This window comes from Pipra filicauda, unplaced genomic scaffold (assembly GCF_003945595.2).
Source record: "Pipra filicauda isolate LSUMZ 115617 unplaced genomic scaffold, ASM394559v2 scaffold212_size3012638_pilon, whole genome shotgun sequence".
Taxonomy (NCBI): Eukaryota; Metazoa; Chordata; class Aves; order Passeriformes; family Pipridae; genus Pipra; species Pipra filicauda.
Window position 1 is genome coordinate 1,047,220 of NW_024104324.1, and position 18,462 is coordinate 1,065,681.

The window sequence follows — 18,462 nt, forward strand, 5'->3', positions numbered from 1 at the left end:
ATATACAGATCATACATATATGACCTAAAATACATATAAACATTAATATAGACAAATTTTAGAGAGACAGAGTGACTCACATCTGTGAAACAAGACATTGTACACTGAAAATATGTCAACCTTGATTACAGTACTTAAGTAATTTCTTGTCTCCAAGAGGCTATTCTATTCATTCAATGCCCTTACAGTTAGAGGGCAAGCCAACAAAGAATCTCACTCTTCTCTGCTTGTGAATATTGCCTCCTTTGTGTAAAACTCTGAACTAGCAATTAAGATTTGCTTGATAAAGCAGGATTTTAAAACTGTATTCTTTGGGAAACAGATTCTAATAAATTATAAACAGGTAAATTTGCTCTCCGAAGTGATTATGTCAGTTCACAAGTTTTCTTTTGTGTGTCTTAGTTTCCAAACTTTGGCATGAATTTCCTACTGTGTTTGCCATGGTAACCAAGCAGCCTGAGCCTCTACTTGAAATTCCGTTTAACTGCTTAGCATTGCATATTGATCGGGATACATTAACATCCTAATGTACTCCAAAGAGTGAAGCAGCAATTCTCACACTGGAGGAACCACCTTATTAACTACCACAAACATCAAAGGATTTTTCCTGTTGTTTAAAATGGAAAATGTTGTTTAATCAGGAAACTTCATTGCTAAATATGTGCATAAAAAGTTCCCAAATAAAGAGAATGCACTCAGATGTGGGGAAAGGAGCATATCCAATACAGAAAGAGCTAATACATTAGAACAGCAGAGTTTCTGTTTGACACCATCTTCTCTCCTGTGAATCAAGACTGTGCATTCACCTCAGAAAGAAAAATTTGCTCCAAGAGTACATTTGAATGAGAAAGACAGTTTCCATGCATTAAAGCTTGTTTCCTTGGTGGAAAACTCTTCTGTTCCAGTGCAAGAGGGGCCAGGTAACTGGCTAACTTGAAGTTCTAGGATTAGCACTGTCGGGGCAAAGCCAAAACACAGCTGCTCCCTTCTCTTAGCTTCCACTTGGAAGAAAAATCTTTCTTCAAACATTTCTCTTAAACATAGAATTGTGAATTAGGAAACATCTGTTTTAAGCACATGGAATCTTTTCTGTTTCCTACAAAACATACCAAATACCTTAGCATACTAAAATTTTGTATAAAAGCAAGTGAGAAACAGATTAGAAAAACCTGACACAAAAGCAGGCTTACTATTCATCTTTTTCAGTCTCGCTACATCATATGATAAAAAAACCTAACAAGTAAGGGTTGGCTGGTCACTTCATTTTGTAATAAATGAATGCAGCCAGTATTACCTGATACTACAGTTAAAATCTCATCCTTTACTCTGCTCGTGGTTAAAGAGAGGATGAAATAGTTCTGACCTTAAATGCCTGCTATACAAATGCAGACTTAGAATACAGAGAACCCTCCCCAAGAATACTCAAAACAAAACAACCCCCCCCAAGCTTCCCTACAAAACTACTGAGATACTGTAGTAACCCTTAAGGTACCACTAAACATTGCCTGCTCTTCCCATGGTATCTGCCAGGTTAGCTGTACATCCATTTTTTCATGGAACATCACTGCCTCCAGCTCCTCAGTTTCCTACAGTCATTTCCTCCCCTGGATCCAAAAGCCAGTAAGGTGGCTTCACTGGGTACCACACAGAGGGTTGGATCTGTATTACTAAAGGTAGGTTTTCTTCATTCTGTTCATCTGGTTCAGCTCTAAGAAGCTTCTGGACGAAATGTTCTACCTCTTCTTAAAATCTATTCTGTACTTCCCTTAAGGTCTGCAGCCTTTCACACCACTATTTTCATTCTGCAGTTCAACTGTTAGCAATTGCTTACAGCATGGCTGGTCAAAGAGTAAGATCCCTTTGAATTAGTAGCAAATTTTGCATGTTTGGGATTTGTGGGAGATCTGGTAATGTCTCATACATCTAAGGAAGGTTTTGTATTATTTAATGTCTCCTCTTCCTTCAGTGTGAACTAAAAGGAAGTTTAGGGACTGTTTTGCTCAGACAATTAAAAATCACACACTTCTCCAGTTTTACATTAGACACCATTCTGTCTTAGTAGCAGGAGTTGAAATTCACCTTCAACACAAGCAACCAGAATTTCATACAATATCAAAGCTATCTTCTCAATGCTCTGTGCAATGGCACTAAAGACATTTCTTTTTTTCTATTGGTAAACCTCCTTTGATACATCTTTGAATTGCATTTATGTCCTCCAGCCTTCAACAGCTGTACCACAAGCTGGCTCAGCTTGTAATTAACACAACACTCTGGTTATCTTTTCAAAGTTATATGGCTGAAGCAAAAATTCCCTAACTATGTCTTTTTTCAATGAATTTTCACTTCAACTACTGCTGTGACATCAGCTTGTTTCCCCTCATAAAGTAACTGATTATGAACAGCGACTCCTCCTGAAGTTATTATGAGCACCATGTACATGCTCTTACTTCTCCCAGTGTCACCACTGAAAATACTATTTCTAAAACCACTCCTAGAAGACCTCAACTTGAAGGTCTCTTCTCAACAGTTGTCTCAGACACAAAGAACTAAGCTTTTATTTCCCTCAGCATTTACTAACAGAATTTCCAAGCTCCAAAATTCCCTCATTTTAAATAACTGCTATACGTATCTGAATTTGCCAGTTCATGCAAGGACATGAACGTAATAAGTTACATTTCTCCCTTACTGTTACACTAGAAAGGCTAAGCACATGAACTTCAAATAAAGCTGTCTATATTATACATGTTTTACATCAATGCTTTCCCACCACAGGGAGACACGGTTTTACTTTCAGCAAAACAAAAAAAACCCTAACACAGAAGTCTACTATGTCAGAATTTCTAAAGCTAAAATGGAAAGGGGATTTCTTTGTTGTGGTGGTGGGGGGTGTGTTGAATAGCACTGCTGCATGTTTTTCTCTATCTGAATGCAATCAAGGATAAGCCTTAAGAAAATACCAGCCTGTCACTGAGCCACAGGCAGTCAGAGGGTTTTTTAGAAGATATTTTCACTGTTAGGAATACAGTGAATTAAAAAGCCACTGATTTCAGAATAGTACAGAGCACACCAAATATTCACAGGCACTGAATAAAGTTCATCTGGAATACTACTTACAGACTGTCACCAGCTGTGTAAAGAACATATCACCTTCTGTAAAGATTGGAAGGCACTGAAGCACACATTTTAGTCTCTTCACTTTTGAGGAACTGAGAAAATGAAGTGTACTGTAACAATTACCTCTTTCCTTAACTACAATTCATAATTAAGTTCTGCAAGGCTCACTTAATATTTATGCTTAGTTAACTGCAATTCCTTTCTCAATAGTTACAATTTAGTACGTTATAAGAGATTCATAGCTCTAAAGTAAAAAAGGAAAAAGGAATATTACCTTTCTGATCTCCTCCTTGCTCCTTGTTCTCCAGTGGATCCTTTAATTTCCTCCTACTCCTACAGTCTAGTCACACTGTTGCCCACACTTATAATCAGTCCTTTCTCACCTGTTTTTAATGCTGAATTGAGGCATGATTCAGATGAGTTAAACAGAGATTAGATATACATACTAAATGTAAGAAATTAAAATAAGGAAAATAGGTATGTAAATATCAAATGGATTCCAAGTAAAACCACACATTCTGGCACAATTCAGCAGTTGTTTTCATTCAGTTTACATACTCAGTTGCAATACTTATTAAACACTCAGTAAGTTACTTTCACTGGGAAATTGTTTAAATTGGCTCAGCTCAGCAAGAAAAACTGGTTAGAAAAATCACACCTGTTAAAGGCAACATTTATTTAAATTAGAGCTGGCAGACTGCTTTTAGATGGCCCCTAAAACATGGAACAAACTGGAAACATTGCATGATTTAATGGCAGCATCATCTCCGAGTTGTTCATTTCCTCCCCATGCACACAGAAAAAGAAGTTACCTGACCTGCTGGACAAGTGTTCTAGTCAGTCACACCTTCACAGCCATTACTTTCACTTTACCTTTGAATCCTATTTCTTTCGTCTCTAAAATCCTGGCATGGTTTTGTTATGATGCTGGAAAAATGCACTTGAGCAATAGGTGCACACCTTCCAACAGCAGATATTGAGGCTGACTGATAAAAGCAGAAAGTACTTTTGTTTTCTCTTTCAAGTGATCATACATCCAAAGTATCATTAAAACATATAACACAAAATTAAGTGTCCTGTTAAAAAAATAAGGCTGCTATAGCTTCATCACTGAAGTCGTTCAAATTTCATTTCCTCTAACTTTAAAAAGATCGAAACATAATAACACTTGAAAGTTGGATTTTCAAATGTGTTTTACGGCAAAAAAAACAACCAACACCTGCAGTCCCTTGACTAATGTTTTCCAATTTCAAAAGTGAAGCTTAAAGTAGAACATTCTTCTCTCTGAAGGTATTCAGAAGTATTGAAACAAAAAAAAAATATAGAGACTTTAAACATACAAAGGACAAATAAAAAGTCTGACTGGTTCAGGGAATCAGCATTACAACTTCTCTAAATTGATTCACTTGAAATTCGCAAGCTACTATATGATCATCATCATCTTAGAGCAGGTTCAGTTTCATGTACACTTGTCAACAGGTAGAAGTGAAGTATAAATTCATACTGCATAACAATATATCTAATACAGCTCCATTATACTAATAACATACAGGCAAATAGTAGTAGGATAAGTTTCCACCACTCCACCACACCGGTAGTTATTTCTGGAAGTTTCCCCCATGTCCTTTTCAGCTCATAAGAGGGAAAGTTATTTCTTTAGGAAGGAGGGGGGAAAACAAAAAAAAAGAAAAAAGGCAGCAGCAAAAGAGCTGAGGATTATCCGTTGCTATAACAAAACAATGTTTTAGTCCAACGGCGTAAATTCACTGCATGTAAGAAAAAATTATCTGCTAAGGAAAGCTGTCTGAATAATTGCACCCTGCATTGCCCCGTTGCTATAGAAACTTACTTCACTGTAGCAGTTAATTGCTAATCAATTTATATTTTTTTCATTACAAAGCTCAATAAAAGTCAAATACAACATTATAACATCTGTCCAGCAATTCAGAATTAGGTCTTTTCTGGTTACTGTTGGATTTTGCAAGCCCTACAAGAATGCTGGACATTTTTGATACAGTGTTTTTATCAAGCCCATAATTCCATCATGTTGCAGCATGTTAAGAAAACATTACTAGAACAAAGCCCTAATTACTTTTGTACTAAAAATAAGATGGAGCTGGCTCTTATCCTAAGAGCACTAAAACAGTCCCACAGAAGTTATGTGAATAAAAGACTGAGCAAATGTATAACCTGTGCTCCAAACCAGGATGAGGTCCACTGGTTTATGCTTTCTGTGGTTATATATAGCAACAGACAGACGAAATAACATATTTGCTTTAACTATTATCCTGAATTTGTTAATTTGCAATGCATCTTCCTTCTAGGGCTCAAGACATTTCATTACTACCCAAGTGAAAAGTGCTACAGAACAAGCACAGGCTACTAGAGAAGTATCAAGGACCGTAACTCAGATACAGTGAACTCTGATTTCCCACAATCCCATATGTACAAGTTCTAGGATATCACCTAATCTGCAAAGTAGAAACCTCCTTCAGAAGGTTTAGTTCAAAAGGCAACATGTTCCCAATTTCAGCACTAGCTTTCTCAGTAGCCTTATTTTAAAGTAAGCAAAGTATTAAGATATTTTAAGTAAGAGTTGACAGTTTCACTAGCACAGATATTATGTGGAAAAAACCCACAACCTCTTGCCTGCTATTAGGCACTTTAAGAATTACCACCAAAGGGCTAAAAGTGTTTCACATACCAAATGGTCCTACAACACTGTCTCTTTCTCAGGCTGACTTTTGCCTCGAGAGTAGGAGGGAGTGATCAGACTGTCCATTGTCACCGACAGACCTTGCAGACACAGTGCTGCCCACTGAGGGGCCACTGCCCACACCTCAGGCACTTTGCTAAAGGTCCTCCCAGGAGTCTGTGAGGGCACAGACACAGCCCAGCTATTAAATCATCCCTCCCACCGATATGGGTGTACTAATGCCAGGCACGCTAGGGATCTCTGCTGTCAAAAATAATCACACCTTTAACCACCACTGATGTCAGCAGACTGTCCAAATCTAAATTCTCCTTTATATCAACTTCCACTGCAAGTGCCACAGCTGCAAGACACCTACTAACCAGAGGTGTTAAAAATGAAGAAAGGGTTCCCAAATGAGCTTAAGAGAAAGCACAGCAAAAGCATTTTCTAACCATGGAAGACTGGACTTCTCCAAGCCCTGATCTTACCAGCATTCCCCTTTGGCTGTCATGTACATGCAAAGCCTCCCTCCATTTAGAACTAACAAAGCATAGTACACAGATCAACCAGATCAGTGCCAGTCCAATATTGGTTTGCAGAAGGTGTGTTGACCCTGGTTGGATGCCAGGTACCCACCAAAGCTGCTCTAACACTCCCCTCTGCAGTTGGAGAGGAGAGAGAAAAATATAGAGAAAGATTTATGAGTTAAGGACAGGGAGAGAGCACTCATCAACTACTGTCACGGGCAAAAGAGACTGAACTTGGGGATACTAACTGAATTGACTGCTAACAAAATCAGAGCAGGATAATGAGAAGTAAAAACAAACCTTAAACACCCTCTCCTACCCTCTCTCCTTCCAAGCTCTACCATCAGGGCAGAGAGACAGGGAATAGGAGTTACAGTCCGTTCATCACACATTGTTCCTGCCGCTGCTCAGGGAGACAATTCCTTCCCCTGCTCCAGAGTGGAGTCCCTCCCATGGGAGACAGTCCTCCATGAAGTTCTCCAACATGAGTCCATCCTGCAGGCAGTTCTAAACAAACTGCTCCAACATGGGTCACTTCTCCACAGGGTGCAGTCCTTCAGACACAGCCTGCTCCAGCGTGGGTCCTCCACAGGGCCACAAGTCCTTCCAGGAAACCTGCCCCAGCACAGGCTCCTCTCTTCAGGTCTGCAGGTCCCTGCCAGGAGCCTGACCCAGCACAAGTTTCCTACAGGTTCACAGCCCTCTTTTGTGCATCCACCTGCTCCAGTGTGGGTCTCTGCATTCCCATTAACCTCCATGGGCTGCAGGGGAACCTCAGCTCCAGCACCTTGAGCACCTCCTCCCCCTCCTTCTGCACTGACCTTGGTGTCTGTGGAATTGTTCCTCCCACATATTCTCACTCCACTCTTCCCTGGCCACATTTACACCTGCACAATAACTTCTTTTTCCTTCTGAAATATGTTATCACAGAGGCATTACTATCATTCCTGACGGGCTCGGCCTTGGCCAGTGGCCGGTCCATCCTGGAGTCGCTCACTGGCATTGGCTCTACCGGACATGGGGGAAGCTTCTGACACCTTCTTACAGAAGCCACCCCGGCTACCAATACCTGGCCATGCAAACTCAACATAAGGTGTGACCTGTTGTTCGCAGGGCACAGAGACACGAACGCTGCTACAGAGCAGCAGAGTGGGAGCAGCCGAGCGTGCTGCCACTAGAGCTGCAGTAACTCAGCTGACAGCAAGCACTTTGTTACTCTAACAACGAGAAGCATGGATCACCTGAAGCATCGCTAAAGGCAGCTTTATCTGGGCATCTGAGTTCCCAAGAACAGTTTGCCCACCTGTCTGATTCAGAAGTGATAACACGTGCCCACACTTAACCATCCCAGTTCAACCTAGTGAATTTACGGAGGCTGCATTTTGGCTAAAACAGAGAACTACACTTAATCAGTCACTTCACTGGCACAAAAACTATTTTGCCAGCACTGTTAGAAGGTCAGAAATGTAAACTGGAACAGCACCTTAAAATCTTGACACTGTTAGTGCAAAGCACAACACAGGCACAAGTTATTCTGTACAAGGGACCACAGTTTCACTGGAAAGGCCATCCCATGTGTTAAACTGATGTGAATGTAACTGGACAGTCACCTTCAGAGGGAAAAGAGCATAAGTTCACAGTCTGAGGTAACAGCAAGACATTTCTCGAAGTCACCTGTTGAGATATACAGCTAATGCTATTAGCAGCAATAATTTGCTAGTCAACACAACCATCTTCCTTTTACAAATTCCACTCTGTATTTCCAAAAGTCTTCTCGGGGAAAAAACTCCTCCTGAATCAATATACCACAGTGAAGAGGCACACTTCAAAAAAAATGTAGTAATTTGGTTATTTATAGGCAGTAGAGTAGTAATTTGAACTGATACATACTGACAGATGCAAAATGGGCTGTAAGACAGGTAAGAAATACTGCATTTGGCAGTATATATGATATCCAACTTCAAAAGGGGTATTCCTGCCCTCATAAATTATTTTTTAACGATAGACCCTCCTGACACCTTAAGTGCAAACAGGTAGCTATTGAAGGTCTCTGGCCCACTCTCCTATTAAAAATGCTGACGAAATGCAACCTCTAGAAATACTTTTTAAATTCATTTAAAAAGAAAGTCTGGAAAAGAAATCCAAGTGTTTGCTATCCCGTAGGAAAGAAAGGCAAAATCTGAAGGAAAATGCAGACTAAGCCTCCATCTATGGCTTCACATTACAGCATTAAATTGATGTTTAGAGGCAGTATTTGTCATTCAGACCACTAATATATGCAAATTCAAATATCTAAACTATAATTTAAATCTTATTAACATGACTTAAAAAAAATAATTGCATCATTATTTTTCTATAATACTGACAGTAACCAACAGAAACCCAGAAAAATCAAGACAACAGAAAAAAACCCTTACAACAACTTCTGCCACAATTTCATTTCAGTGACAGCTTCAAACTTGTATCACGGTCATGCTCCAACACCCACCTCAAATACCAAGAAAACCTGCAAAATTGTTGTAGACGTTTTCGCTAGAAGAACCGTTAAAAAAAATCCTTAGAAATAAACTGCTACAGCTAAATTATGATGAGACTACAACTTTTAGGATTCCATATTTGTTACAGTTACATTCGTAAGTCAGGAAGGGAAGACATTTATGTTACTCAGTTATGAGTTATTCTCATGACTGTGCAGGATAAAGTGTCCTTAAGGAATCATTGAAATAGTTGATTTCACCAGAGCTGTGGATTTTTAAGGCAGTTCAATGTATATCAGCATCCACTCTCTCTCCTCTTGCCACTGCTCCCCCTTTCTTTAGTTGAAAGGGAGCACTAAAGCCATAAACTTGAGTCCTCTTAAACTTCTAAGTGGTATCATTTTCCTGACAAAATGTATGTAATTCCTGTTAAATAATAAGAATTACTTTTTTTTTATTATTCCTAGGAAACTGGGGATAATTTGCTCATAATGTGCAATGCTTTCTCCCTACTCTAGGGCATTTTTAAGTTCAATTTCTGGCTTAGACTAGCATTTAGTCTAATATAGCCCTTCACAACCTCTAGTTGCACAAAAATTGCACACTATTAAACCAAAAACTACCTTCCCGTCCCACGTGGAGTTAAAAAATAATAATAAAAAATTATAAATATTGTTTCTTTGATCATTATTACAGCCACATGTGAACATTACGATTAACTCATGAAATTAAAGACCGATTATAGCTGGTAAACCAAAACTGAAATCAATTTGCAGAAAGCACCTATTAGAGATCTACCATTCCATTATGAACAGCTGGACTGAATAATGCAAGAGAAATCCCAATGCAAGTTATGACAGTGCCACTGGAGAGGTTTCAATTGCAGTGGCTGGTGGCCCACAAAGAGCACAGGGCTGTGTCCAGTGCACCAACAGCTGCTGAACAGGAGCCCAAAAGGCAACAGCAGCTGCTCTGTTTGAAGCTACAGGGTGCAAGAAATGGGTGGGATGTAGATGCTAAAAAATGGACTGCACATACACTTGGACCTAAAAGTGGTGTGAGGTAAGAAAGGAAAAATACTCTATTTTCAAGAGGGACACAACCAAGTATTATTACTTTAATTTACAGTACTGCCTCTTTTTCTTAACCTTTCTAAGAGGATAGAGAATGGAAATATTAGGCATTATTTGCACTAAATGGCACCATTTGCAAATACTATTTTCCCCAAGTGTGTCAACTTATATTCATGACAACTCGATAGCAAGTGGCCCTTGGGTACACGTCCTTCAAAAGAAAGTACTTCAGATGGTTCCCTTTAGCCAGAAAACTACAGGAATACTTCAAACTAGGGCATTAAATTTGATTCTAGAATGTCAAACAAGACAATTATGGCTGGCAATCCTCTCAGAGATGGGCCTAGGCAACCTTTAATTAGAGCTTGAGGCACCTTCAATGTACATTTTAACTATTAACAGTTAACAATTTAACTATTTGCAGATTGTCAGATGTCAAAGTATGATGCAAACTCCTTGTAATTTAGGCACACAGCACAACATTTTTGTAAATATTCTGACAAAGCTGCCCCACAAAACTCACCACAGGCACAAAAGTGTTTGTTACAAATGACCATTATTTGCATCTGTGAAACATTATGACTAAAATTTTGTCAATCTGCAAAGAATAAGTGCCACAATTACTGGTTTTACACCAACTTAAATTCCCCCAACTGAATTCATGTACATGCAATATTACCACAAATACACTTCAATACAAAACATAAAAACAAATTATAATTGCAGTGGAAAAAAAAAAAACAACAACAAAAAAAAACCCCAACAAAACAAGAACCAACCACACACATAAAAATTCACTGCCTATAAATACTGCTTACCAATTTGGGGGTTTGGCCAGCACAGTCTAGCATTCATTCTCAAACATGCCAGCCAAGCAGGCAGCCACAGAGAAATGAACTGTTACCTCAGAGAGCAATCCTTCAGAGAACACAGTGCAATGGCTTACTGAAGTCAAACAGTTGTGATACAGGCTTGAAGCACAGATCAGGACAAGAAAAAAGCCCTACAGACTAAAACCACTACCTACAACTCAGACACAGATCCCTGATGAAAATCATCTTGCAAGCTCTGTCAACTGCAGATATTTCATCCTCCTCCACAGCAAGAAACATTTAACAGTGTAACTGTCATTTTAAAGCAGCTTTTTAGTCTTTCCTCTTAATACAGCCCTATTTGCTCTATATAAGCCTCACAACAAAATTAAACACCGAAATTATCTATATATCTGTAATCTAGATTAAATCTTCATTATTTCCTTCAGCAGTGTCATCGAAACAATAGAGTCACTAAATAGCCTACCCTACAAAAAAGTCTACAGGAATATTTTGTAACATGTCTCATCAGTCCCTATGCAGCCCAGTTGGAATTAAGAAAACATCTACCTACATCACAAAACTCAAAGTGGTAAGTATATCCTTCCATTAAACACCTGAACAGACTTTCAAGAAGCCACAGAGCAACACAATGTACTACTGATGTAGCCACAATACCTCCATAGCCAATCCAGTCCCAATAAAGCAACTGTTATCTACAAGACAGAAAAGAAAAAATACTGCAAGAAAGGAAGGGATTTCTCAAAAAAAATCTACAACACCCTTTTGAAGGAGGACAAAATAGATTTACAGAGTGTCACATCCAGCACACCTGAGAAATGTGAAATATGCTAATTCCTACAGCAGATAACAGGAATATCTTCCCAGCTGCAGGATGGCACTGGATACCTTTGAGAAAAGCTCTGCTGTCGTTACTGTGGTACTTCCATTAGCCACCTTTGCCTGTCATCTTTTTGGCAATAACAGTGACGTTTGATTCTGGTATAAGTAAGTATTTAAATGCAGAACACACTGTAGTAGCATTCAACAGTCATAGTAGTAAACTTTTCTTTGGTAGCAAAGCCACTGAAAAAAAATCAGGCTATAAGCTCCAAGACAGAGGGGAAAAACCACAAAAGGTAAACTCACCAAAAGCAAGCACCAAACTAATCTGTCTTCTGATAAAAAAACTGGACTAGAGAAGATCAGCAGCAAATGCAATGCGTGAGAGATTTTGACTAATGGAAGAGAGTGCACATCAAATTTGTGAATGACATCAAGATTGGAACGATTTTTTGCATTATGTAGCACAGAACTAGAAATAAAACCACTTTCTAATAAACTTAGTAGAACAACGTTCAATGAAAATGCAACATGACATTTATAAACAACAACAACAACCAAAGCATGGATAAAAATGGAGAAAAACAGCAATATGATAAGAAACAATCCAAGTGAGTCATCACTATGAGCAGGACTCAAAAATGCCAACATTTTCCAATATGTTAGCGAGAATATTAGAAGACAGACACAGCAAGCAATAACTCTCTCTTGCTCTGTACTGAAGGCACAGTGCAAGTACCACAGTTTAAGTACTACAAACACAAGCTAACAGAAGCCAACACAGAGGAGAGCAAACATTTGGAACTTGTGATCTGAGAAGAACTTAAGAGAACTACACTTATTTACCTTAGGAAAACTGAGAAGACAAATTAACAAGTTTTCAAATATGTAAAAGCCAAAGGCAATCGTCAACTGTCCTCTATGCCCACAGTAAATAACTGCATTCAGCCTGTTTGGATTTCTGGGGTTTTTGCCTTGAACAAGAAGTTTAGTTAGATATTGGAGGGGGAAGAAAGAAAATCAAGCACCAAAAAAAGTTATTTAGGGAGACTGTGGAATTCTTGTTACCATAAGTTTAAGAACTCGTTTAAGAACTAGGACATAGGTTTACTTCCCTCTGCTTCAGAGCTAGTGTATCTTCCAAGATCCCTACAAATCTCAGCATTTTTATAGCTCATTTATGCTATTAAACCACGCATCTTTACCAGAGGCCTGACACAGCTTTGTGATCTCTAAATACACAGTAATATAACCAGATTTTCTCAAGATGTGGGAATGTGAGTTTTTCTCTACAGATTCCACTGCCAACTCAGAACCGTCTCACACTGCTCCTCTCAGACCATTATATTAAGCACAGTGGCAAATGCCACTCACTAACACTGTCACTGCAACAAGACCCCAGGTGAACAGTCTGTGGAATGAAAGTCACCACCAAGGATAACACTTCTCAACTGGACAACAAATACTCCCATATCAAGCCAGACATAAGAAAAGGTAATTTAGAGAACTGCAAAGGAAGGAATCCTACACGTCATCAACCTTTTTACTGATAGCCAGGAACTGCCACTATGCCAACTCTCAATAGAAGTAGTCGAGATATGAGATTATTTTCATCTTAGTACAAATAAAATTTCTAAGCCACCTGTTCTACGTAAGGTTAAGAAGACAGTCAACAAGTTCTGCCTTCCATGCCTCCACCAAGCTGTGCTTATCACCTACATGTGTTTCTACCCCAACACTACTGCAACACACCATAATACTCCATAGTTATTAACAGGTTGCTGCTTCAGGTAGCTGTAAGAAAAAAGCAGAATTAAAGACAAAGTTTCTTTTTGCGAGAAAGTGGTTTCAAAAAACGAAACAACCAATGTTAGGAAAGACTGCCACAGGTTAAAGACAGCAGGTAGCCAGAATTTAAATACAAAGCAGAAAGTTTTATGTAACGTAATCAGCTGCACTATACAATCAAATTTCCTAGGTTGCCAATAGATTACAGAAAAATTAAGGTGGTGCACCATGCAACACAGTTGTTAATAGGGACCTTACATGGTTGTATTGCAGTGACAGCTGCAGACTAACTTGCCCAGAAAACTTTTATAACACAAAGAGAATAACACATCATCACACACAACTTCTCACAGGAAAATGCACCAACTTCCTAGTAGGGGAAGAGGATTTGATAGTTAATGTCAGTAGCAATCTAGAAAGCCTTGTCTTGTCAGTCATTTTTAAGGTAAGAAAGATGAGATAGAGCTCTCCTTTTCCAGCTTAATGAATCAACTAATAAATCATTTTGCAAAGCCTAGCCACAACCGTATTTAAGTACTCCAAGACTGTCTCATAAGCAAGAATCAAACAGCTCTCACTCCTGATTTTTGGGGCTGCAGGAAAAGGCAACCTGTCCAAAGCATAAATGCATCATAATTTGAACAATAAATTTTGAACTATCACCTATATTACTATATACCCTCACTCAATGAAGAAGGAAATGCCTAAAATAATAAAAAAGGCTTCCTCTATCACCCATAACTCTCTTAATCAAAATTAATTCAACAATTCCCCAAGAACAGATCAGTCCAAAACTGACTCAAGGCTGAAGCAGAGGCTTTATTCAGGAGAGACCTGAATAATAATAAGGCAGTGGATCCAAGCAGACAGTCCAGGCCACTGAAGGGGGTAGTGCCCCCAAATCCTTTCCTTGCTCTCACTGTACCTGCCAATATTCAATCTCAAGATGACACAGTTCAACTCACCAAATCAAGAGCAAATCTGCACAGAAACACAGCAAGTACTTTGCTGCTGGTTTAGCAAGCTGAACTAGCTCAACCAGAGGTTGAGCACTGCCAAAGACAAGGAGGTAGGAGCACACTGCCAAAAGGATCCTGCAGTGCTAGACCATCATTTACAGGTCTTGCTAGATCGGTTGAGTTCATGAAAATATACCCCTTGGGTTTAACTGGAGATCACTGCACACATCTAACCTTAAAGCCAAAGTTAAGGAGGAAGGAAAGGGAAATCCCACTGACACTCAGTGCAGCTGAAAACAATTACATATTTAGATCATTCCATCACAGTTTAACTTCTCCATACTAAACTACAGGTTCATTTCTTTTTTCGGTGGATCCAAATCAGAAAACAGCAGTTTTCTGGAAGCCTGCATTGCTTTATGAACACAAAGAGACCTGCATGAGTTTCATTATAAAAACAACAATGCGCTGGCTCATAATTGATGAACTTTCTAGGACACAGAAAACGTGAAACATGGTAACATGTTTCATGACAATAGTAATATTTAGTAGTAACATGGAAATATTAAACAGTAAAAGCTCAGCTTCCCTTTTAAAGAGGCGAAGAACAAAGCTGGAAGAAAATACCATTTAGCTTCAAAAAGTCTCTAAAGACAGCTTGAAATGCTGTCCAAAACTCTCTCGGGTCTCTCTACCAAACTATTATCATTGTCCATTTGTACTCCAATCTCCACACCACTGTTCTTGATGCTTCTCCACCAAGTGTGTTGGAAGAAGGATCAAGCTTAAAGAAACATCCCTGGAAACATTTTTGTTTGTATAGGTTAAATATCCTGAACAGAATACATACCTCAGCAGTTAACTTAAAAAGGTGACTTACAAATTAGATGTAGCAGATGCAATGCATTTAGGATTAAAGAGAAACTAAAAGAAGATTAGCATCCCTGATGTCAAGTGGTATCTTTGACTCAATATTACATTATTTATTCTTAAGTGTCATTCATGGCTTAAGTGTTACACTTCCTTGATGTGTACTGATCTGCAGTGGATTACTGACGCAAGAATTATCCCAGTATCTAACAGACATGGTTACTTAAAACAAAGCCCTGGTGGTTCTTTCACTCATTTTAGGAAAAATATAGCATTTTCTCATCAAGAAAAGCAGCAGACCTTAAAAAAGATGAGGAGAAAAAAAAACATAAATTGTAGCCAGCTGCTACATTCACACAGCAGAGTTTCACTAAATTCAACTCAATACTCTAATATGACTTAGCCAGAATGAAAATTATAGTCATCAGGGAAATTTTTAAGGGATACTTAAATAATTGTGAGCTAACGGTTAAAACTGAAGTTATCAGCATCTGTATTACGCAGAGGATCACACATAGGTTGGTCTTGAACAGGTCAACTTCCTCTCCCCCTCCTGTCCCCAAGAACAGGAAGGCATGCAGAGTGTGATAGTTTGCCCAGTTTAAGGCACAATTACACACTGCCCTTTCAGGCAACACCAGCTCTCTCCCCTCTGTGACAGGCACAGGACACAACTTCTGATTCTGAAAAGCTCAAATGATCACTTGACAGGCTGTCAGCCTGTTCCTATGTCAACTTTGTACACAGACAAAACAATTACTTCCAAGTGAATAGTTTCAAAATAAATTCCAGAGCAGCAAGTATTACAGATATGAGACAGACCATCTTCCCCGTTCTCATTTAAAGCATTTTCCTTAAGCGTGATTTAACCTATTTCAGCTAGTTCCCTAAGTTCACTTTACTAATATATTATATATAGAGAATATACAGTGGTATCCTAAATTGTTAACACTGTAAAAGGACACTGAAATTAATTCTAACAATGTGTATGTTTTACTCTATTCACAGAAAAAAGCATTTCACACTGTAATGGGTATGAAAGTCTCAGAGCTCAGAATTCACAACCTCAAAAACCCAAATTTCTCAGTTACTCTGTATCACACCAGTAACTTTAAGCATCTAAAAAAAAAAAATCTTCAAACACTCAGCTCAAAGCTATTTTAGTAATTTGAAATAATTATTCTATTCCCTATTTTCAATGAAGTTCCAGGTTTCAGATTTTTATTTTTCAGAAGTGTGGCAAGAGATGACTAAGAGAACTTGTAAGAATCACATGTACCATTACTAAACTACATAAAGGCCTGCTCTGTGAGTGAAGAGAGAGAATTCTGCAGTTACTTTGCATGGAAAAAACAAATGTAAGATATCAGAACCCAAACACAGTAGTAATTTAGGATACAGATTTTCAGAGACATTGCTCCCCACAATACCTTGTAAAGATAGCAACTGCTTGTAAACAGCAAAAACTTTGATATGAAATACTCCTTGTATGCCTAAAGAAACTATTGTCCAAACATTATTTGAAACATAACTGATTATTAAAATTCATAAAAGGGTGAAACTAAAATACACACACACACACTTCTCCATGTAATTATAACAGGACATATTAGATCTGTTAAGTCACAGTCAACAAATAACCACGCAGACTTTATTCTCCTGTTGGTGTTGACGTTTTACACAGAGGAGAAGTGCTGGGGCACTGGCTTAGGACACAGCAGATTCAGGTATAATTCCTTGCTCATCCACAAGCTTCCTGCACAGCCTTACTCACATCTCTAGCTCCCTGTGCCCACTTTGCCCATCCCACTTTGAATGGTGGGCAAAGAGCAGGAACATTTCAAAGTATTCACATCATGGCAGCTGAGGCCCAAGCACACAAAATAACACCCACCCACTTTTTGACACATGAAATAGAAAGCTGACAATCGTTATCATCTGTGTTTACGTATATTGGGAGTGACACACGTTCACTTGGCATGACAAATTTCAAATTGTTCTCTGAATCCTGTAAAAGCAAGGACCTGAAGAAACAATAGCTGTTGTTATGAACAATTTGTTCATAAATATGGTGACCTGAGAGATCAAATGCATGCACTGTCCTGCATCCAATAACGACAGGTAAGGAGTCTCTCTCTCTCTCTCTCTCTGTCTCTCTCAAGTGCATCAGTGGTTCTTTCGTGCAAAAGCAACTTTTCTCTGTTAATTATCTGATATTTAAGACTCAGTTCACTGCACCACTCCCATTTAGAAACAATCCTAGGATCAGCCCACACTTCGAAGTCACAATAAAGGCCTAATACTGCAGTGAACGCTTCAGCCATGCAAACAAAGCTAGAGGGATCCTGGAAGCAGGGATTTGACACCATCATAATCACAACAGGCATTAGTGTGTCCAGCAAATTCTGACCTGAAGCAGCAGGTGAAGGAGGCCCAGGGAGGGAACGCCAGCCCTCATTCCCGCACGATCTCCAGCGATCGCATCCCCGCACAGGGCTCGCACACAGAACTCCCGGCGGGGGCACCGTATGTGGAGCAGCCCCAGCATCGACCCCGCGCGGTGCCCTCGCAACGCCCTCGGCCCAGGCCCGCGCTCCCCCTGCCCAGCCGCTCCCTGGTTCCCTGGGAGCGCGGTGGAGCCGCGGAGCCCCGGTCCCGAGGCCGCGGGGCGGGGGGACCCGGCGGGAGGGGCGGCCCGGCCTCTGCCCCCCGCCCCCGCCGCGGCCCCCGCACTCCGGCGGGCGGGCGGCGCCGAGCCCCCGCCGCTCCCCTCCCATCCCGGCGGGGCAGCCCCGGTACCTTGCGGACCCCCTTGTAGATGTAGAAGTAGAGCTCTCGGCCCACATTGAAGCAGAGCCGGTCCCCGTTGCCGCTCTGGTCGTTGACGTTGACGAAGGAGACACGGACGGGGTTGGAGCCCTGCGAGTTGAAGGGCACGCGGTTGGGCCGGCTGTACTCCGAGTGGCTCAGCAGCTTGTACAGCCCCTCCCGGGTGGTGAACTGGGTCTTAATCTCGTTCATCTCCTTCCCTCCTCCCTCCGCCGCCATCTTGGAAAGGAGCGCTCATCCTGCCCCAGTGCCCGGATGTGCCCACACTGCGCAGCCGCCGGCGCGCGCGCGGCCCCTGCGCGCGGGGGCGGTGCGAGGGGGCGGGGCCGGCGGGGCCTGTTTACCGCGCGACTGCGCGCGCGCTAGGCTCGCGCGCCCGGGGGCGGGGAAGGGGGCGGGGCCTGTGGGCTGGGGGCGGGGCCAGGAGGGGAGAGTCACGGGGCCCGGGAGTGCGTCAGGCTGGGAGGGACAACGG

General features: G+C 40.5%; 1 protein-coding gene across 7 annotated transcripts in view; it reads right to left on the reverse strand.

The window, feature by feature from the left end:
• Positions 1–18,233, reverse strand: part of WDR20 (WD repeat domain 20) — a 45,756-nt gene extending 27,523 nt beyond the window's left edge. For all 7 annotated transcript variants that reach the window (XR_003542463.2, XM_027730877.2, XM_039381115.1 and 4 more), the window contains exon 1: positions 17,958–18,233. Coding sequence is in view for 6 of the 7 variants with exons in the window: in XM_027730877.2 (XP_027586678.1) it covers positions 17,958–18,206 (249 nt within the window). In the remaining variant the exon portion in view is untranslated. The remainder of the gene's footprint in view (positions 1–17,957) is intronic.
• Positions 18,234–18,462: the final 229 nt, after the last annotated feature.